Genomic DNA, 22,593 nt, shown 5'->3' on the forward strand with positions numbered 1-22,593 from the left:
AATAAAATAAAAATTGGAAAACTCATTCGATCAACAATGATTTTTCTCGTGAGCATGTCTTCATATAAACTATTAAAACCATATTTTGATTATTACATTATTTCATATATAAACTACACAAATGAATTACATTCTTTTTACCTCCGACACGTGGCATACCACAAATGGTTCCATTGCGAGGTTTGTAATAGTTTCAAAGCAGAGTGTAGAAAGGAAGCTACCCGATCAGTCAAAATTCCCACAAAATCCAATTCCCGCCAAAAAACCCCCCAAAATACCAAAACACATATATATACACAAACCCCATCATCACAACCCAACCCTCACCACAACACACACAGAAATGGCCTCTGCAACTCCAACTCCTCCAGGTCCAGACCCAAACATCAAGAGCCCTAAAAATGTGTACCACATCGGAGGCATCCAAGTCGAATTCCCGTACCAGCCGTACGGGTCGCAGCTCGCGTTCATGGGTCGGGTCATCTCCACCCTGGATCGAGCCCAGAGAGAGAATCACTGTCACGCGCTCCTCGAGTCCCCGACCGGTACCGGAAAATCGCTCTCGCTTCTCTGCTCCACTCTCGCTTGGCAGCAGAGCTGTAAATTGAAGAACCAGTTCGCCAATCTCACTCACTCCAAGCCCAATCCCGAGGCTTTCACCGATCCTCTCGCTCACGGTGGCGGATTCGTTCCAGAAGTGGAACCTTCAGGTATAACAACGATTTTCAAGATTGATTTTGAAAGTTATATAGCCTTAATGCGCTAGGGTTTTTAAAGAGAGTGAGAATTTAGTTCTGAACTTTTAGGTTATTGGATTTTGTGGTTGATGAATTTTGATGGTGGAGTTCAATTTATGAAATGGGGCAAACAGTCCCTTGATCAGTGTTTCTATTTCGATATTTGATGTGCTATGAAACTGTCATTGTGATTTTTATTAGGTAATGCAGGGCCGGAAAATTTGGACCCAACTCAATCTGCAGCAAACAACAAGAATCAAAAGAAAAAGGCAGCACCCACCATATTTTATGCATCGTAAGTTTTATTCTATTGGTTCGCGGTTGGAAGCTTCTATTTTTCTATTTGTGTTGTGTTGTGTTGTATATTTAGATAGTTTGCTTTTGAAAGTAATGAGGATTGTTATTGAAACTTCACATAAAATTCTAGTGGTTATTTAGTTTACTGATACTGCAGTTTGTGCCACTAGAAGCATTTCAGTTTTCAAATGTACTTTCATATGTTAGACTGAGTTCAATTATTTATTTAGTTGTGTGTTTTATTTTTGATATTGTTCTTTGATGTTGAGATAGGGATTACCCATCTTCTCATGTAGAGTTATAGTTACAATTTCATGGAGCAAAATTGATTCTATAGCTTTTGAGATTCTAATTTGAAACTGTCTGCAATTTGACATCAATCATTTCTTCTTGTCATCGTTATCAATGATTCAGTCAAAACATAAAATTTAAGGATTTGGGTATGTACATTAATTATCTTTGTCTTTACCTTTGAGTTGCATTTGAATCCGAGAATTTAAAATCAAGGGATTCAAAGCACTATTGATAGTAAAAATATGAATTGATTCATGTGAATTTGAACAACTCCCTAATAAGCTTTAGCTGAACTGGAATCTCCTCCCCTTATATATCAGGTGGAGGGTGATGTTGTGGGTTCAAGACCCATCGGGTGCGTGTGTAACTTACCAACAAAATTGGAACAACACATGATGCGTTTGAGTTTGAGGATTTGCTCTAAAAAACACTTGTGTGTTGTGAATTTAAAAAATATCTTACGTTTAACTATTTCAAATTCTCATATTAATGAGGTTTAAATTCATTCATGAAATTCATCAATAGAAAAAACTGGTGCTTGTCATATTGTATTCAAGCCATTAAAACTAAAAAATTGAAGTCCAAATTGCTTTCTCAAATTTTTTTAACTAAATAATGCTTGAAGTATTTGAGAAGTTTGAATGAAGATTTTACAAATTCATTTGTATTAGAGCAATTTTTTTGGTTTGGTATTGTCATATGTTGAATTCCATAATGGTTACGAACTGTTTTTTGTTTATTTAAGGAGGACACATTCACAAATTTCCCAAGTAATTCGTGAATATCGAAAAACTGCTTATCGGGTCCCAATGGCTGTTTTGGTAGGTTTACCTTTTCCTTGTCAGTTCATTTTCAGTTTGGAATCATTTCTCCTATATATGTATCTGATAATTAGTTTGAGTTATCAGGATTCTCAAATCCCTAGACATTATATGATGGAAATTTGTGTGATTATCTACCCTCATTGTAGTGTTTAGTCTATTTTCTTGAATATGATCTTTTTATTATCCCAATAGAAGTATTATTATTTGTAAATGGATCAGTTTTCCTATCAGGAGTTTTTATTAATTTATTTATTTTTAATTTTTAAATGATTATGTCAATTGTAAGCATTTTATATGGATATTTCTTATGCTTGACAGTTGCATGCATCTGGCTAAATAGGTCTTTGAATCTATTAATTGAACAAGAGTTAGGTTCAAGTTACACCTGGTGAAACTCTTGTTTATAGTAAATTCAATTGACATGAACAAGTAGAACATGTAATCTAATGGTGGGATTTTCAAAATATTAATCCAATAAAAAGTTATTTAGTGGTTTACATTAATTCATAAGGTATAGCTTGAAATCTAGTCAATTAAACAAATATTGTTTTTGCTTTTAAAAAATATTTAGGATCATTTGGATTTGTCCTATTTTCTTGTTGTTACAGGTCAAAATATCATTTGATTGGCTTATCTCCTATATTGTCCAAAGTGCAGCCAAGTGTAATTAACAATATAGTTGAAATTGGATGGATAAGCTGGAGTACATTCTAAGCTTTTAAACACTTTGAGATTTTTTTTTCTCTTTATTTCCTATTGTTAAGTGACCATTCCAAAACCAACTTTCTTTCTTGCAAGAAAGATACATTTTTGGATGGTTATTTAGTTATCTTTGGATATATGGGTTAGAATTTGCAATCTTCTATTCCATAGGGGCAAACAGCTTTTTTGAACTTGATTTTGACTCTCTCTTTCTCTTCTTCACCCCCCCCAAAAAAAAAAAAAAAAATCTCTTGATTTTGACTCTCTCTTTCTCTTCTTCACCCCCCCAAAAAAAAAAAAAAAAAAAATTTCTTCCAGGCGTCTAGGAAGCACTACTGCACAAACAAGCATATACGAGGGAAAGATAATATTGATGAAGAATGGTGCCTTTTTGACCTAAAGACTTTTTTTTTAATATGTATATTAGAATAATTCCTTTATATATCCTGGCTGACAATGGTGTTTGGAAACTTCCAGCAAGTTGCTTTTGAGGGATCGAGAAGTGGGATGCCCAGAATTTAAGTGAGTTATATCTATAGTTGTATATGCTCCCTAAATTTTAACTCTCTTTATTAATGGCGCTATGTTACATTGAAGTAATAGCAATCTAATTTCTTTATTGCAAATAGAAATGCACATAAAGTCAAGGGACATCCATCACTGCAGAAAGGAGGATGCCATGAGGCTCATGATATAGAAGATCTTGTGAGAGTTGGACAAGTTGTGAAAGGTTCATTTTTGTTTTTTCATATTTATTAAATTTATTTCTAACACATGTCATGTTGCTTTTAAAAAAAAAAAAAAAATCTAAACAGCAATTTTCTATTTTCTTTAGGTTGTTCATATTATGCAGCACGTTCTATGGCAGATGATGCACAATTGGTTTTCTGTCCATACAGCTACGTCATTAATCCAATCATTCGAGGAGCGATGGATGTAGATATTAAAGAAGCCATTGTGATTCTTGATGAAGCCCAGTATGTTTCACAACCTCATTTAATTACTTTTTAACTTTTTAGAACCTTGTTGAGAGAATGTGAATAATAAAAGAAATCAATAAGTTTACAGTGTATAACCTAGACAATTAATAGGATTTTTGACTGATAGGTGTTGAATTTCTAATTTCTTAAATCTCATTTTTCTACACTGGTTTTGGGAGAATATGCAATTTCATAGATTGGTTTCTTTTTCTTCATGGAGTGCAAAGTAGTTTTTTCCCTGATATGTATACATGAATTTCATGATAGATTTTGTTGATTTTAATCTTGCCAGTTGGCATAACTTTGGGGTTCCCTAAAAAGTTCTATTTTATATAATTCTTGATGTTCCATACAATCCCATGTCACAACATGTGGAGGGAGTTTTCTAAAGCACAATGTAGACAGTGCATTTATATTAATGCTCTGCATGTTCTTAAATATCAAGTTTATTAGCATCTCCTTTTGGAGATCTGTAAAAACAATACATCTGCCTGTTTAGGGCATGGATTATATGCTTGCCTCCAGATACATGCGTGTCTATTTTGTTCTTTAGAAAATGTATTTCATGTTCAACAAGTTATTAAGGTTGGATTTTTTTTTAAAAAGAATTTCATATCAGTTTCTCTACTTCTAAATGAATATAACTTGTTTGCAGCAACATAGAGGATATTGCTCGAGACGCTGGCAGTGTGGATCTTGAAGAAGACATTTTGTACAGTAGGTTATGAAATCAATACCTTTTTATTTTTTGCATGATCTTATGAGTTGCTTATAGTTGTTGTACCTTTTGAAAGAGTTGCAGACGGAACTAGAGCATCTCTGCACAGTGGATGTTCTAACCTATCAACCTTTATATGAAATGACAGAGGTGATTGTTTTAGATGCTATTCTCACAGTAGTTTTGTCCAAAATTCCTTTATGATGTAATGGTCCAATGAGTGTCACTAATGTTTAGGACCTTATAAGTTGGATTGAGCGGAGGAAAAGTACACTGGAGAAACGTGACTTCCAGCACCACATCTCTTGGTGAGCCGATTTGTTTCTTAACAATGCTTGTGATGCTGCCAAAACACAATAGAAGCTAATGGTCTTGCAAATTAAATTGATTGGCCTTGCTTTTTTTGGACACGTGTTTAGCCATAGAGGAGCTATTCCATATAAACATTTTATTGGCCCAAATATTATATCATACTTGATTTCTTTAAGAGACATTCCACTTTTAATTATGAAATTGTGAGACCCTGATAAAATGGGGTGTCTACAGAAATTCCTTGGAAAATTAGAAAAGTGTTGTGGTCTCCTTAATCCCATTTTCAAGAACGAAAGATATCATGTGTCTAATTTAGATGCAGGCTTCTAAGATATCAGAAATTTTATAATGCATCATAGTTTTGGGTAAATTATCAATCTTGATAATATTAGTGTTCTGAGGTACATGGCACATGAGGTGTATGTGGGTCAGTTATGTGTTGGATTTGCATACCAATTATCAAAATTTTCCTTGGTTTTTACTCTGCTTTCTTTATTGGTGGTTTATCATAAGATTTTGTTCTTGGTTCACCTGATACTTGTCAACTTATGGCTAAATCAATTGTCATTTGTATCTTTTTCAACAGGAAATGATTGTTCATTAGCATGATTTTTAATTTTAATTATTTACTTTTCTCAGAAAAGCTACTTGTTGTAGCCTTATACTGAACTGCTTAAATTATAATCCTAATTAAATTTCTCTTGTGGTATATTAGCATACTTGGTGCATCGTATTTGCAATAAATTGTTTTGTTTCTGCTTCCATTATACCAATAATAAAGGAAGTATATGAGTATCATGAGCGTTCTCTTCTTTTTGTTCTTTTTAAATATATCTCAGTTGGACTGGTGATAAGGCTTTAAGAGAGCTCCGAGAGGCTAATATTTCACAGCAGTGCTTCCCAATCTTGCTAGAATGTGCCACAAAGGTATCTCGAGTATAAGATTTATTAATTCATTGGGGCTTGATTCTTTTCATTTTCTGCTGAAACTTCTTTATTTATTTGATTAAGGCAATTAAAGCTGCTACAGATTTAGAGTCGGATGTAGCACGTTTAAGTGGCATGTCAGTAATAACTTTGGAAGGTACAGCCTACATATTTTCATGTTTTTGTATCCTGAGCTTATCTATTGGCTATTCAAGACTAATTATTGCAATTGACTGTTTTTTGAAAATGTTATGCAGGGTTATTCTCTTCTCTAACTTACTTTTTCTCAAGAAATGGGAGTCACATTTTTGATTATCAGCTTGCTTTACAACGATGTGTCAAAAGAGATGCTGGTAAGTGGAAGGCTATCTTTTGTAGATTTTCTGGAAGGTTCACTACCTGAAGTTTGAATCATGTCATATTGGTTTGTTGGTTATTGATTTTTTTAATCACTTTGCTGTTATTATTGTCGCGAAGAACTTAGATCACCATTCTTTTGTCTCTCTTGACTCTTTTTGTGAGACAAGTTACTGCTGCAGCTAAGGTTCAGTCACTACTTTTGATTTTGTTTTTGTATCAGGAAAAGTTGGCAATTGGACACATACTTTCAGTTTGTGGTGCTTGAATCCAGCTGTTGTTTTTAGAGACATTGCTGATCTTTCTTTGTCTGTCATATTAACATCTGGGTAAGCGTACTGCATAAGCACACTTGAACTGCTAACAGAGTTGTAGTTGTGATCCTTAATTACTGGATTGAGATCCAGTGACCAGGTGCAATCAGTTTCAAGGGCTGAGATTAAAATTTAAGTTTGTAACTTTTCCCCTCAGCCCTTGAATAAGAAAGTTAAAAAGTAAAAGTTTTCTGGTCGAAGGACTGAGGGAAAAAGTCAACTTTTAAACTTTTAATCTTAACCCTGTAAACTAATTCCATCCAGTGCAATACCAATGGATCTCAATCCTAATTACTAGACCAGAAAGTAGGAATTGACTCTTTACAACTTTGTAATATTCTTGTGTCCACAGCTATCTGGGCAAGCATGTCCATTAGCAAAAGGACTTCATAATGTTCAAAATTGACCTCTCTTGACCTGCCTGGATGGTCATGTTCTTCCCAAAATAGGCCATCATAGTAATTTGCTAAAATAAAGTTAGCATAACTATTGCTGTACACACACGCACTCTTAACTTTCACAAAAAAATTGACATATATGATGTCTCAGACTGTGCTGCAACTTGAAGGGAAGGGAAATTCACAGATCATTGGTTGTGTTTTTTTAAGTTCCCCACAATTTTTCTTCTGTCGCCATGTCCCAAAGTAAAATTTTCATTCTACAATATTACTCACCTAGGTTTTTTGGTAATTTAGGACTTTGTCTCCAATGAATACCTTTTCATCTGAGCTTGGGGTTCAGTTTGGAACTTGTTTGGAAGCTCCACATGTGATTGATGTTGAGTCACAGGTTTGAATGGCATTACTTTTCCCTTGTATGCATTGGTTTGTCTTGGTTCACAGCTATTCTACTATGGCTTATCAACCTTGTCACTGCAGGTGTGGTCTGCTATAATACCCACTGGTCCAGGTAATTATCCACTGAATGCAAGTTATAAAACAGCAGATGCATATGCATTTCAGGTATTTCTTCCTTTTCTCATTGATTTTAATTAATCTGATAATGTATTCTCCTTTAATTTGTGTATAATTTATTGTTTGTTGTGAAGGATGCACTTGGGAAATCTTTAGAGGAGATTTTTAACATTGTTCCAGGAGGTTGTCTAGTGTTCTTCCCAAGTTATAAGCTGATGGAGAAACTATGCAATCGTTGGTCTGAAACTGGTCAATGGTCACAGCTAAATACAAAAAAATCCCTTTTTGTTGGTAAGACTTCCTCTGTCCCCTTTTAACCCTTGTGTATGTTAATCTTTTAATGAGCAATATTCCTTTTATAAATTGTAATGAACAATGCTAAGTCACTGAGTGCTTTTTTTTAGCATTGATGTTAAAGTTGAGCCCATCTTACTTGGCATTTGTACCCGAGTTGATTTTTCATTGTCTCTTAGCAGTACTTTTAATTATATAGATTACGGAGAGTGCTTATTTTGCTTTGGTTTGTGCAGAGCCAAGAGGAGGAAGCCAAGATGATTTTGAACCTGTTTTGAAAGGTTACTATGACTCAATTCGTCTAGGCAATAAACCTGCTTTTGGGAGAAAGAGTCGGGTAAAGAAAACAGACCTTAATCACTTCAACACGGTTGAGTCCCCAGAAAATTTCAAGAAAGGAGCTGCGTTTCTGGCAGTTTTCCGAGGAAAGGTATGCACTTAAATTTCATTACTGACGGTAACCTTTTACTTTTAGTTATAGCTTCATTCTAGGAAAAAGAATTTAAACGTAAAGGTTGACATTATCTTCTACTCCAAATAGTTTCTTTTGGTTGGCATCACCAGATTTTGCACTTGTAATTAACATGGTCATTTTGGTCTTCTATGTTGTTTAATTTCTGAAAGAATGTATGTTATGGAGCTATGGTGCACATATTTTTGTACCATGGGACACTGGTGCTGTTTGTAAAAATTACTAATTAACCTTTTTAAATTTCAAAGACATGAGGCGATCATGCTGTTCTAGCATTATAATAGCCAAAGTGCAGTCTTGTAAATAATAGATCCTTTTGTTGAGTTTGCATATGCTCATTATATTATGCTTTCAGGTTTCAGAAGGAATTGACTTCTCTGATGATAATGCCCGTGTGGTTGTATCCTTTTTGCCGGAAGCCTGATGTCAATTTTCTTATTTTTGGTTTTGGGTAGTGGTCTATTGCCACTTCAGCCTGCAAGACATTTCTACTAGTGGAAGAGAATAAAAAACTATTGTTTAGTGTCTTTGACTCTTTGTAAATTACTGAATCTTAATTAACTAAAAGTATTAATTTTAATTAGAAAATGTCTATTCCTATCTTTTACTTAAATGATTGTTGACTATTGATAGTGTGAGTTCTTGACTATCTCAGATAATTGTTGGAATTCCTTTTCCCAACATGTAAGAGTTCTTTCCTCTCTTAGATGTTTTGTGAAGAAGAAATAATTGCTAAATAAGATATAATTTTCTGATTGCTGGAACTTCTTATCAGGTTTGATATTCAAGTATCGTTAAAGAAGAAATATAATGATACACATAAATCATCCAAAGGCCTTCTAAGTGGGAATGAGTGGTACTGTAACCAAGCCTTCCGAGCTCTAAATCAAGCTGCAGGTATGCTCTGTCATGATTTCACTTTCTATGTTTCTAATTGGATTGATTATTGTATTTATATTTATATATATAAAACTTTATTGCATTTTTGAGGGATATGAAGTGTTTTATTATTTTATTCAGCTGAAATATTTTTCTCTGCAATTTCTTGTATCACATTTAAATGACAAGTTTTTATGCATCTCTGATAGTTGTTGAGCTTGGTAATTATTTTTATTATTATAAATTTTTTTAAGAAAGTAACCACCTTTTTCTTTTTGCAGGACGTTGTATACGACATAGGTTTGATTATGGAGCCATAATCCTATTAGGTAAATGTTTTGGGCTTACTGATTTTGTTGTCCTTTTCAATCAGCTTCATTGATAGTTATCTCTATGCAAGTTTTATATCTCCTAGAAAAATACTTCCTGTGTCCAATCAGGCAAGTGTGGTGAGATTTTTTATGCACTCTTCAGATTCCTAGATTAACTATAAAGCTTCTGCCTGCAGCTGTAGCAACCCACCCTTTTTTTTTGGGTTTGAGTGGTAACTTCAGGCTCAAATTCTGTAGTGTCTTAAACTTCAATTAAACTAGCCGCAAACCCACGTGATGTGTGAGAATAAATAATTATTTTGTAATTTTGATATAATGTATAATTTGTTCTCTAAAATTTATTGAAGATGATTTGTTCTCCCTAAAAGTTAAACAATTTCTAAAATTATTTTCCATCTTTCTATCTCTAACAATATATCATTTTATTATTTTGAGTGTGTTTGATGGATATTATTCCTTTGTGAGGTGGTTTATATTCTTCAAAATTATGTTATAGTGTGCTATATTTTTCTAATTTTTTTTGTACAACTAAACTTTTTAAGTTTCAAATAAATTATTCAAATTCTTCATTTTCTTAAAGGAAATTATCATGACAATCAAAACTGATAACAAAATTACACTTAATATTACCCAAATAATTGATAGGCACATTCAAATGCATAGCCAATGTTGTGTTTTGATATAAATTCAAATTCTCAATTCCAAAATAACTAACTATTAACTTAAACAAAAATCAAACCAAAGCTATAAGAGAGAGGGAGAAAGACTACCTGTGATGAAGAGCGTAGTAACAATAAATGCTACACTTTAGCTTTTAGATATACATATATATATATATATAGATATAGATTATTATTACCTCTGTTGGGGGTTGCTGCAAGTCAAAATTTTCTTTAATATCATTTTTTTTTTCAATTTTTGGTATCTTAATGCTGATTGAACTATCCCCTTTAACCTAGCTACCTTTGACTTTGAGGGTAATTGTTTTTTGCAAGCAGATGAGCGCTATCAGGAAGAAAGGAATAGAGCATACGTATCAAAGTGGCTAAGGAAGTCAATTAGACAATATGACAGCTTTGACTCCTCAAAAGATGGATTAAAATTGTTTTTTGAAGATGTGAAGGTCCGGTATACGTTGCCATTGTTGGTTGTTAATCTAATTTCCAATTTCTTTTTCTTTAATGTTTAAATTGTTGGATGAACTATATATGCTAAGAGGTTCACTTGCTTGCAGGAGTGGGTTGGGAAGAATACTGTAAATGTGTTACAGAATTTTGACATTAAAGAGGAAAAGTCTGAAAGTGCGATTGTTGTGGGTCAAAGTAAAGGGCTTAGAAGAAATGAAAATCAGAAACTGAACAAGTCTGATCATTATGGACGGAAAAGGATTTCTATGACAAAGTATGATGCTTCCCTTCCTTTGCAGAAATCTCAAGGTAATGTCAAAGTTCAGGCATCTCTGAAAATGGATGAGGACACTAGCAACTGTATAGAATATGTTGACCTTGAGTGCAGTTTTCAGAAAGACACAAGGTAGCTCCAGAATCCCTTTGTTCAATACTTTTGTAAATTATTAGTGTTGTTCTTCTGGGTAACCGGACAGACCACTGGTCTTCTGGTAAAATGATTTGAAGCAGCCTCTTGAAGATTCTGGATCAAAATTTTGAGTTTTACTAGGTAGAAGTGTGAGCAGGAAAGTAGCTTATGCTGTATGGGTTAAAGGTCTCCCACCACTTACCAAGAGGGAATAAAATAAAAGAACCAGATAGTAGTAAATGGAACTGAGAGCCAAAAATTATGAACTTTAATTTTGTGACTTCTTTTAATTTCTACCTTTTTTTAGCTGGATCAGATAGACATAATTCCTGTCTTGAGCAAAAAATAAGAAAGAAGTTATTCATGCAATAACATGTTCTGTATAAAAATTATCCATCCATGATAGGTGTTTTTGATTTGTGCAGTCTGTGTGTTGTTGAGGCCCCTGACTTACTTTTCAGCATCTGCTATCTAAATTTTGCCTTACAGTAATCAGCTGGGAAATTATGAAATATCTTCCTGACTGTTTAAGTAATTATGAAACAGTTACAACTACATTACAAGGAAAGGTCATCTTTTTGCAGGTGCTCTGAGGATTTTTCCATGGCATTCTCTGTTGAAGATCCATATGTATCTAATGTCAAAGAAACCCCATGCTGTACTAGTCCAGGATCCTTGTCTAAGGATGAAAACTCTTGTTCAACCATAATTGAGGATTCTACTGAATTTCCAGATCATGTATCAGTTCATTCAATCTGTTTAGCTAGCGAAGGGAAATCACTTTCTGGTGCCCAGTGTTCAGTGGTAGTTACTCCTGAAAAGAATATCACTATGAACACCTACAGTTCTATGCCAGATATGGAATCATCTTTGAATTTAAGTGTTAATTCTCATACCCAAAAAAGGAGAAAGTCCATGGGAGCTCCACTTATTAACCTTATAGAAGATGAACAATCTGATGCCCCCAATGCTATAACCCCTGTCTATACTGGTTTAACAAGAAGCTCAATGGCTAGCAAAGATGCAAATCGCAGAATTGAATTTGGTTTAGAGTCTAGTTGTGCAGTACACAAATCTAAGAAGTCCAGTGTTTCTCAATTGCTCACAAAGGACAATTATGTTGCTTCATGTGTGCCTCCTATTTCTTTTGTGGAGAAAAGATTACAAATTTCTTGTTTTCTCTGCAAAAGCCCTTTGGGTCTTCCTGAGAACCATCTATATGTAATGTGCCTGTTAACATCATCATTGAAAGTCCACCTAGCATCTGTTCTAAAAGAGAAATTGGAACCTCATGATGTGAATACACCTACAAGCATACAAGTTGTCATGACTGACATTTTATCTGTTCATCCACAGCTCTATTCCAGAACACCTGAAGGTGCTCTGGGACAGGGTGTTTGGTGTAAAGAAGATGGGTGTGTATTCAACACCATTTTCTGTCCTTTCTGCAGTATCCCCAACAGCTGCCTTGGTGTGCAGATTGTGGCTACTGATGCATCAAATGTTCATTTACTTAATAAGGTATCCCAATAAACTCAGAGTACATTTTATTGTTCTTGAATCTTGCAATTGTTTGATGCTTAGATTTAAAGGTACTTATGATTTATGCCATTAGTCCTGCTTTGGTAACTCTTTCCCTACTGACAATTATTATTGTGACTGCAAATCATGGCCAGATATTGTTTTACCGTGAGCGTTTGGAAATTAAGAATCTTGAAACATCAATTGACAAGGTTTCAGAGGAAAAGGTAAGTTTGTATTATATGATTTCTCAGTCATTTGTGTAATGCTTAAAATTGTTGTTAATTAATTGTCATAACACTTAAAAATGCTCCTATGGTTTATGTGTGTGCTTGTGTGCATGGCAGCTGTTAAGATAGGGAAGATAGATGAGAAGAAACTAAAATTGAAATTGTTAACTGATGGATGATGGGAAATAGATGAATAGAACCAAAAAAAAGAAAAAGAAAAAAGAAAAAAGAAAAAGAGATAAGTATGCCCATGAATTTAAAATTTCAGAACCTCTTGCATCAAGAATTTTTTGTTGGTCTTATCTTGTAAGTTGTCACTAATGACTTAGCAATCGCAAGATTCTGGTTCCTAGAATGTTTGGTAGGCAAAAAAAAATTTCTTTTGGCTATATTATTAAAATAGTGATGAAGATTTATTTTCACAAATTCATCTTAAGTACTAAATCATTTTAATCAGTAACTTGAACCATACTCTCTTTGGAAAAGGATAAATAACATATTTAAGCATGATTGTAGATTTTGTTGCCAGCCAGTGGCTCAGGCATGGAAAAAGAAGCCATCTTGAATTCCATTGATAAATTCTCTTACTCCCCACAGCAACAGAATTCAGGAGGCTGGAGGACTACAAAATCGAAGGTTAGAAATTAAGAGATGTTTCAAGCCCTTGATTCTGGAGCATTTTACATTGCTAGAAGTTACATTCCATTTTTGTAATGTTGCAGTTAAAACTACCAAAGAAAGGCTTGCTTTCTAATTCAGAAGGTTAATCTTGAAGAAGCATATTGGACTTCAAATGCATATATGATTTTGAAAAGTTAGTTTGGGAAGATCATGTGCTTCTCCATACCTTGGTTACACCTTGAAAATTAAAAGCTGGGGCAAGATGTTGCCTTTGGAAGTTGAGTTTCCAGTCGATGTGCTTCACCCCCTTGATTAGCTTTTGGGAGTTGAGCATTCACCAGCAACTCTTGCAATCTCCAAAAGTCTAATGGGGGTTGACTGTATTCTGCATTCTGTTGCCCTGGGGCATTGTAGAGGAATCACTAATTACTTAACTGCAGCAGCAGTATCAGCACCATCAGTCTTCCATATCCTATAGAGGAACTGAGGAGCTAGTTGACCTTGCAGCTCATGATAAGGTGAAGCCAGTTGGATTATTCCTGGTAAGGTGTAGTCAGTTGGATTGGATGACTGGTGTTTATGGTTCTAATTAAGTTGTTTATAAGGTATGATTATGGCCCTAAAGTCATTTTTGATCTGGTCTTTTGTTTATATCAACAAAAAAAATAGTATAGTCTGACCACTTCTAAGGTGGAGTTTAGTAGCATTTTGGAGTTGATTTACAGATCAAAATCTTTAATTGCAATTAAGATAAGACATTTTGTATGTTAGTATCATTCTTATCACATCCAAGGACCAGTGAGAAAAAAACATTGCAGGTTGTAATATATTGTATTGAGCATTTTGGAATGCTGCACATATTTAAGATCTTCATTTCATTTAAGATAAGAGATGGTATCATAATTATGATTAAATATTTAAATTCATAATTTTCTAACAGTTTAAAATTTTTGAACAATATTCTCAAATTTTTTTTAGGACAATAAGTAGTTTTTATGGTATTAAAATAAGTGGTTTGGAGTTTGAATCCTATTTCAACCCTACCTTTCAATTCTATTACGAATAACTAGGATCTCGAAACATGGGATGTATTAAAAATTTATGCAACATATAGCATGTAAACACATAATGCTTAAAGTAGTTAAGTTCTTGGATTTGGCATAAATGCATAAGCTTACATGAGATGAATTAACACATCTTAAACCACAAGCATTACGTGCTGCCTGATAATGGTAATTGTACTTGTAGATTGTGACCAATCCAATGATGTTTGAACTTGCAGTCACACTAGAATTATGCTAGAGACACAATTTTTGGCACAACTTTATGCTCCAATTTGTCACATGGCAAGTTGTGATGGGTAAATGTATGTCAATGGGTCATGTGGGGACATACCCTTACCAATCACAACTTGCCATGTGGCGAGTTGTGGCACAAAGTTGTGCCAAAAGTTGTGTCCTTCACATAATTCGTCACACTAAATCTAGGCAATTATGATTCATGAAGTCATTTCTTTCAATGAGGTTTGGGCTTTTAAAAGAATGGATTATGTAAATCTTATTCGCAACTTCCCTCTCACATGGGTGTGGGACTTACAAATCGTTGATCCACCCCCATGTGAGGGACAATGTATGCAACTACTACATACAATGCCACCTCGTAACTATGCTGTTTGTAGGGACTCGTTTTGTAAAGGTTCTCCAACAATACATTTTTAGAGAGTGGGTCGAAGGTTTAGGCCTTAACAGCTTAGCAACGGCATGCAAGCCCCTTTCTTTTATTGAAGGATAATAGGCCTAATTTACAACTGAGTGTAGCTCTTCGGCCCTTGTCCGAGGAGGTTCTCCCTCTTCAAACTAACATCGCCTAGGAGTCCCTCTCATTCTTCCATTCTTTGCCCACTTTTCTTATATCTCTTTCTCCCCCTCTCCCCTTTTTCCTTCTGTTGATTATCTACTGGCCTCTCTTCTGACCGTCCGTCCCATTAGAAGTCTTATTCGTGTTCAAGTGGCTCACCTTGATCGATGTTGCCCTGTCAAGGGGTTACATCCCCATTAATGCGGCCAGGAGGGTTAGGTGAGCTCATTCAATGCAGAGGTGACAGTTCGCCCAGGGCTTGCCCCTTCGCCGTGCTTCTGTCGTCGATGCGTGGCACTGGGCCCTCTCCTCCTCGGACAGCCAAGGGGTCTCCTTCGGTGGGGTGGTCCTTGTGTTCTCCCGAGGTCTCGAGTGCCCGAGGGCGGGCCCTCCTCGGATATGTACCTCGGGGGTCAGTCCTCGCTCTTTCATCCTCGGACACCTCCTGTATCCTCGGCGTGGGCCTTTGGGCCTGGCTTGGAGTGGGCCGAGGTTACCTAATTTTCTGGCCCCACAATAGCCCCTCAAAATCTTGCTGCACGCATCCTCGGGCGGGGAGGAGGATTTTGACATCCTCGGGCCTGTTCCGTGCCCAGTCGAGCCTTACTTCTGGCCAGCACGGGGGTCTATTCATCTGCCCAAGGCATGTTGCTGACGTTTCGGAGTGCGTAATGTGCCCATCATTAAATTCAGGTGGCTCTGTGTTCCCCACGTCTAACAAAGCGTTATCAATCCAACGGTGGAGGTTTGTTTCGCATTTATGGGCGGGAAAACCCGCACGACTCTTCGATTTGGGGTATAAATACCCATACGAACCGCTTCTTCCTGTTCCTTATTTGCAATCAAGAGTTCTCGTGCGTCCTTCCTGAGTTTAGATACACTCGCATCTCCAACACCAAAAAAAAGCCTGTTCGAGGAGCTCCTCCTCTTCCCAGTAAGTTGCTCTACCCCTCTCTGAGCTTTCTTCCCCTTTACTCCTTCTCTTTCACTTGTTCTTTCTTAATTCCTTTAAGCATCAACTGGGATGGGTAGGTTTAAGAAATATGTCCACACTGAGGAGGCGATGGAGAAATTCATTGTTGACTACAGAATTCCCGGCAATGTAGGTTTGAGATATAGTGAGGATGGGGATTGGCGCTTACATAGGCAGGAGGGCGAAGTGGTAATTTCCATTGTCGCCTTCCTCGAAGGGGGGATGACAATCCCCATGGGGCCGGTGATGAGGGATTACCTCACGCACTTTCGGTTGGCTCCTATCCAGTGTGGGACAAACGTCTTTAGGATTTTGGGCTGTGTGGACACCCTGAACGAGAAGATGGGGCTAAGGTTGACCCACCACGACGTGAACTGGTGCTACAATCTTCAGCTTCTTAAGGGTAAGTCTTATTACCTGAAGACGAGGGATGATAGGGTGCGGCTTATCCAGTGCCTCCCTGAGTACAACAAGGGGCTGAACAAGGACTTCCTCATCGTGTCAGGGGAGTGGCACGATGACCTTCATTGCCCAACAACGGAAGGGACACCAGGTGGGGCAGTAGGAGTAGGAGGGGTTTTAAGTTTTTTTGCCCTTTTTTCTTCCCTTTTTCCTTTTGTTAACATGGTGGTGTTTTCCCCTTGCAGACCCGCACGTTTTTGAGCGCCACTTTCATTTGGTCAACCGGGAAGATTTACAGAAGGCGCTGAGAGCGTCGGTTTATATAAGCGAGGACGACAATCAAGTTAGGGCCGCCCATATAATCTTGGGGTATAAACTTGTCCAGAAATCGTTCCCGGTTTCAAAGCACGTCATCCGAGCCAACGATCCTTGGCTTCAAAGGATTACCGTGACCGAGGACGGATTTTCGTTCCTCAAGAAGCCCTTCGATCAGGAAGCTGCCACGCTAGCCGTCCCCTCTTCTTCCCAAGTATTTGCCGAGGCTGCCGAGGAGGATCCAGAGAGGGAAGGGGACGCGTTTGACGCTTTCGCTCAGCTTGATCAGTCCGAGGACCCTCTGGGGACTTGGGTGATCCTAATTTGACCGAAGCAGACTTCCTTGCTTCAGAAGCCCTTCTTCCGCCAACAATGGGTTACAAGAGGAAGCTCACCACCCACTTGTTGAACCTGATTGAGGGCCAGCCGGGGAAGTCCCAACAGAAGCTTCTCCCTCTTCCTCCGAAGACTAGGTCGACTTTCGCTCAGCAGAAGCTCCCTCCTCCTCCTTCCCAGACGAGCCCGTCCCCTGGGTCCGTGTCTACCGACCCCAAGAAAAAGAAGGATAAGAGCAAAAGACCTATTGTTGACACCCCATTTTGCAACCCGCATTTAACCTCACATGGAGGGTAAAATGGTACTTTCACTTTAAAAATATGCATCTTGATTCTAGCCATTAGATCATTGGACTCATTTCACCAAAATGATCTTGATATTGTAACGATCAAATCGACTGGTCATAAGCCCTAATCGGACCATTAGATTGAAAGTTATTATCAAATCAAGTTTTAATGGCTAAGATGTATTATCACAAATTGAGTCCGACTATATGTGATTATGAACAATTGATTTCAATTGGTTATAGGTGTAATCAATTTAAGAACAATGATGTGTCATAATTTAATTGGTTAGGACTACATTTTATGGTGAGGTTGCATACACCTAATTAATTAGATAGTTAAACATTAATTATTCAATGAGTAATTTGTGTAATTATCTTTTAATTAGAGTAAATTAGGAACCAATTAATTCTGAAATGGGAGTGATTGGAGCCATTTAATGTTAATTGGGAGCTAATTTGGGACCTATTAATGTTAATTGTGCTGAAACCATTTTCTAACAAATGACCTCTGCTCACTATTTCATCAATATCTCTCAGAATATTTTGAATCTAAAAAAAAAAAAAAATCATTTGTCTCCTCTCATTTATGAGGAGAACCATAATTCAAAGGCCCCCTATATTATAATTATTGAATTATCCAAAGAAAAAATACATATTTAAGAGGCTAAGAAAAACAGTTGGGAATATGGTACTTTATAAGTGGTACAAGTGTTCCTATGGGTATAAATAGTTAAAATAAAAAACAAAACAAAAATGCCAACCTAATCTAATTTTTGTGTTTGTGTTCCTAATTAGATATAAAATCCTTTCTTGAAATTTATTTCTAACTGATCCGAAACTAATCTAATTTCTCTCAAAATTTAAAATTATGTTAACTTGAGCATAAACTTAATGCAAATTTTGTTGATAATACCTTGTTCCAATAAAATAGGTATGCATTTTGAATTAAATAGATTTTAGTAATGACTAAAATTTCATTAACTAAAAGATGTAATAAATATTAAAAAAATTCATTGTATTACAATAATAAAAACTACTTTAAGTAAAACCAAGTCTATAAATAGATTAATAGATTATCTTCCTTTTATTTTATTTTATTTTATTATTAGAATGTAGCGTTCTAGTATGGGCAATTTGCATATTTCATCAAATAATTGACTACTGATATTTAGTAGCCAAATCATTTCTCCTATTAGTTATTATATTCTAAATAATAAATTTGAGATACCTTATTCAAAATGACTTCAATAATTTAATTACAATATTTGTAGCTCTTTTGTGAAAATTTTGCTTTCTAGAGTGATTATTGACTACTATAGATTGATTCTTATTTTTCACTGTGCCCATGCATTTGCACTGATTACAACCTCCTTATGTTTATGTTAGGCACAAAACATCTTATCTATACTTCTTTTATTTTTACTTTTAAAGTGGCCCAAATACTCCTGGCATTTGGACAAGAGAACAAGTTGAGGCATGGAAACCAATTGTGAGTGCTGTTCATGAAAAAGGGGGCATATTTTTTTGCCAACTTTGGCATGCAGGGCGAGTTTCTGATTATTGTAACGTTTCTTTTCCCTTTTGTTCTATTTGTTGTATTCTTAATGGTTAGAATTTTTAGTGCCATGTTAATACTCTGCTTGTCTGTCTCCATGAAAAATGTTCTTCTTTTTTTAATAGAAAATTGATTCTTTATTTGGTTTTGAATTTGAACTAGAAAACATTTTCTTTCATTCACAAAAATAGATCCCAAATATGAAACTATAATTTTTTTTTGGCCTTTATGATTTCAATAGTTCAATATGAACACTAAACAAAACATAACCAAACAATTGAATAGCTAAATCATAGGAATAACTATTACATTACAACATTTATTATAATATACCAAACATACTCTAAGTGGAAAAATGGCTAGTTTTAGAAAACAAAAACATCATTCGGAAAAAAATTATTGGTCGACCATTAGTCAATGTTTGGTCTATAAATTGAGAAGGGGCAAAGGGAGAGATTATTATTGGGAGATTTTTTTTTTTTTTTTTTTTTTAATTTTCCTCAAAAAAAAAAAAAAAAAAAAAAAGAAGACCGGAAATTCACATTCTCCATCAAATAATTGACGACGAAATTATATAGTATTTAGTACCCAAATAATTTCTCATGTTAGTTATTATATTTTTTTAACGAAATAAATTTGAGATACCTTATTCAAAATGACTAAAATAATTTAATTACAATATTTGTAGCTCTTGAAATCTGCTTTCTAGAATGATTATTGACCAAAGATTGATCCTTATTTTTCACTGTGCCCATGCATTTGCACTTATTACAACCTCCTTACGTTTATACAAGGCACAAAACATCTTATCTATACTTTATTTTATTTTTACTTTTATTGAAGTTACCCAAATACTCCAGGCGTTTGGACAAGAGAACAAGTTGAAGCTTGGGAACCAATTGTGAGTGCTGTTCATGAAAAAGGTGGCTTATTTTTTTTGCCAACTTTGGCATGCAGGGAGAACTTCTGATTATTGTAACGCTTCTTTTCCCTTTTGTTCTATTCGTTGTATTCATGTTGCATGGTTAGAATTTTTAGTGCCATATTAATACTCTGCTTGTGAAAAATAGGTTTGTTTCAGAAAACTGACTCTTTTACTGGGTACTGAATCTGAAATTGAACTAGAAAACATTTTCTATTGTTTGGCTTCATTAATATTTTTTTTCGTATTTCTAAATAATTATATGAGCAAAAACTTCATTCATAAAAATATATCCCAAATAGGAATTTATATATTTTTGACTGGGTGCTTCAAATGGCAAGCAAACTCCTAATATGATTTTTTTTTTTTGAGAAAATGGCAGTAACTTTATCAAAACTAGTCAGTTATATCGGCTAACATTACAACACTAAGATGTGGAGAAACACCTTCTATCCACACCGATAAATCGCTATCATGTTTAACAAGTTTGTGAGTTACAGAATTATCATGTTCAAATGAAGTGGGAAAGTGACTGGTCTTAGAAAAAAAATATTGTTTGTAAATTTCTTTTTTATAAATAGAGAAAGGGCAAAGAGAGTATTATTCAGAGAGGTTTTTTTGGTGTGGAAAATGTTTTCTTGAGGTTAGAAGAGAGTGCTAATAGCATGTTCCACAGGCTATCAACCCAATGGCCAACCTCCAATATCTTGCACGGACAAGCCAACAACAGCTCAGATTCAAATTGATGGCACTAGTGCTGCGGAATTCCCACCTCCTCGACGCCTAAGAACTGATGAAATCTCACAAATTGTCAATGACTTCAGAATTGCAGCAAAAAATGCTATGGAAGCAGGTCATTCTTATTTTAACTGAGAAGTTCAATTTTTCACTAGACATCCATTGGCATAGTTCACATTCCATTGTGTGCATTGATACTAAAGGTTCTATATTGTGGACCATATCTTCATAGTATAAACATCAACCCAATTGCATTGAAACAGGCTGCTAGCTTGCTTAGTTGCTTTGGTTTTTGTGACCACTCTTTTATTGGGCTGAAGTTTCTTCAAGTAGTGCATTGCTTAGTTTCTATAATCTTTAATTCTATCTGTTGTTATGAGAGGAAAGTTCACAGTTAAAATTACAGGTTTTGATGGAGTGGAGATTCATGGAGCCAATGGCTACTTGCTTGTTCAATTCCTGTAGGATCAAGTTAATGATAGAACAGATGAATATGGGGGGAGCTTAGAAAATCGTTGTCGCTTCCCACTAGAAGTAGTTAAAGCCGTTGCTGATGAGATTGGAGCCGAAAAAGTTGGGATTAGGCTCTCACCATTTGCTGATTACAATGACTCTGGTGACTCCAACCCTGAAGCTCTTGGCCTATACATGGCTGAGTCCTTGAACAAATATGGAATACTCTATTGTCATGTGATAGAGCCTAGGATGGTTACCTAGTTTGAGAAGCATGAGACCAAATGTAGTCTGTTGCCCATGAGAAAGGCCTTCAAGGGGACATTCATTGTTGCGGGTGGATACAATAGGGAAGAAGGAAATGAAGTAATTGCTAGTGGTAGTGCTGATTTAGTTGCATTTGGACGTTTGTTTTTGGCCAACCCGGATCTGCCTAGGAGATTTGAGATCAATGCAAAGCTTAATAAGTATGACAGAAACACCTTTTACACGGATGATCCTGTTGTTGGGTACACAGACTACCCATTTCTTGAACCTGACACTTAAAATTAAGGGCAGTGTCTATTTCACACAGCCAAGTACACATATTTGTACACACAAATGTCACATGGCAAAATAAATGGTGGAAGTTGGTTTACTTAACTTACTAGACTATTAATGTTTCATTAACAAATATATAATCGTACAGACATATTGTCTGGTTTGGAACACACTCCAGGCTACAAACTTTGCTAAGGGCCTAACATCTTCTTGGCCTAAGATAAAAGCTTTTGATAGAATCTACCACAAGGAGCTTTCTAATGCGGTAATGCCTCTTGATTTGGTCTATCATAATTTTTGACCGTCACCATTAAATGCAAGCTTTTTTTTTTTGAGAAACTAAATGCAAGCTATTTAATATAAAAATTAGATATAAGACAAAAATAATATGATTCGAATCCCATTTATACAAAAAAGAAACAAATTGATACTTTAATATAAGTAATTATCATTAAGCAAATATCATAGGTTTCAAATCTTATTCAATTTATTAAAATAAAGTAATATGAAAAAGTTAATTAATATTGTAGATGATTTGTATTCATTAGTACTCTAAGAGTACCTAATAATTACTCGCTAGTTAGAGGGTTGGATAGTGGATTGATACTACTCTCCTAATGTCTTTCCTTTTAGGCCAATGACTCATAGAATCCAGCTCTCCATGAATTGGAGCCTTAAACTTAAAGTCAAAGTTAAATGGGTAATGATCAAGAGTTTTGTACCTTAATTGACTAGGGTTTAAATCATTCCTACCTCCTTATTATAAGTGAATACATATATACACACACATACATAATTCCATTGATGTAAACAATAATGCATTTTATAAAACATCCTATTATGTAAAAGGACATTTCACCATGAAAAATGGTACATCATTCCACTTATACAAACAATAATGCATTAAAATCCATACATCTCACCCAGGGGCGGAGGAAGGGGGTCGGGGGGGTCG

At 35.5% G+C, this 22,593-nt stretch overlaps 1 protein-coding gene and 1 pseudogene across 2 annotated transcripts; both read left to right on the forward strand.

Moving 5' to 3' along the window:
- Positions 1 to 225: 225 nt before the first annotated feature.
- On the forward strand, positions 226 to 14,149 carry LOC112023586 (uncharacterized). 2 transcript variants are annotated; one of them, XM_065781105.1, is made up of 28 exons: positions 226 to 710; positions 939 to 1,032; positions 2,074 to 2,149; positions 3,173 to 3,237; positions 3,332 to 3,376; positions 3,484 to 3,584; positions 3,690 to 3,831; positions 4,490 to 4,551; positions 4,629 to 4,702; positions 4,790 to 4,860; positions 5,704 to 5,791; positions 5,876 to 5,948; positions 6,049 to 6,144; positions 6,372 to 6,477; positions 7,158 to 7,251; positions 7,341 to 7,424; positions 7,511 to 7,667; positions 7,907 to 8,100; positions 8,498 to 8,542; positions 8,798 to 8,826; positions 8,918 to 9,039; positions 9,303 to 9,350; positions 10,352 to 10,500; positions 10,588 to 10,886; positions 11,474 to 12,410; positions 12,566 to 12,637; positions 13,157 to 13,276; positions 13,363 to 14,149. In XM_065781105.1, exons 1-28 carry the CDS (start codon positions 344 to 346, stop codon positions 13,405 to 13,407), a joined length of 3,855 nt encoding a protein of 1,284 aa, XP_065637177.1. In that variant the 5' UTR covers positions 226 to 343; the 3' UTR covers positions 13,408 to 14,149. The 2 variants fall into 2 exon arrangements, with proteins under 2 accessions (XP_065637177.1, XP_023911966.2); XM_024056198.2 differs by having other exon boundaries at positions 227 to 710; positions 10,352 to 10,476.
- Positions 14,150 to 19,833: 5,684 nt separating this feature from the next.
- On the forward strand, positions 19,834 to 21,780 carry LOC112023599 (12-oxophytodienoate reductase 1-like; annotated as a pseudogene).
- Positions 21,781 to 22,593: the final 813 nt, after the last annotated feature.

The sequence above is a fragment of the Quercus suber genome, unplaced genomic scaffold, assembly GCF_002906115.3.
Source record: "Quercus suber isolate HL8 unplaced genomic scaffold, Cork oak 2.0 scaffold_257, whole genome shotgun sequence".
NCBI lineage: Eukaryota > Viridiplantae > Streptophyta > Magnoliopsida > Fagales > Fagaceae > Quercus > Quercus suber.

Coding starts and splice junctions, on each gene's coding strand:
- LOC112023586 (XM_065781105.1), top strand. CDS start 344: ATGGCCTCTGCAACTCCAACTCCTCCAGGTCCAGACCCAAACATCAAG. Junction 3,377..3,483: donor GTGGGATGCCCAGAATTTAA/GTGAGTTATATC, acceptor TATTGCAAATAG/AAATGCACATAAAGTCAAGG. Junction 12,411..12,565: donor ATGTTCATTTACTTAATAAG/GTATCCCAATAA, acceptor AATCATGGCCAG/ATATTGTTTTACCGTGAGCG.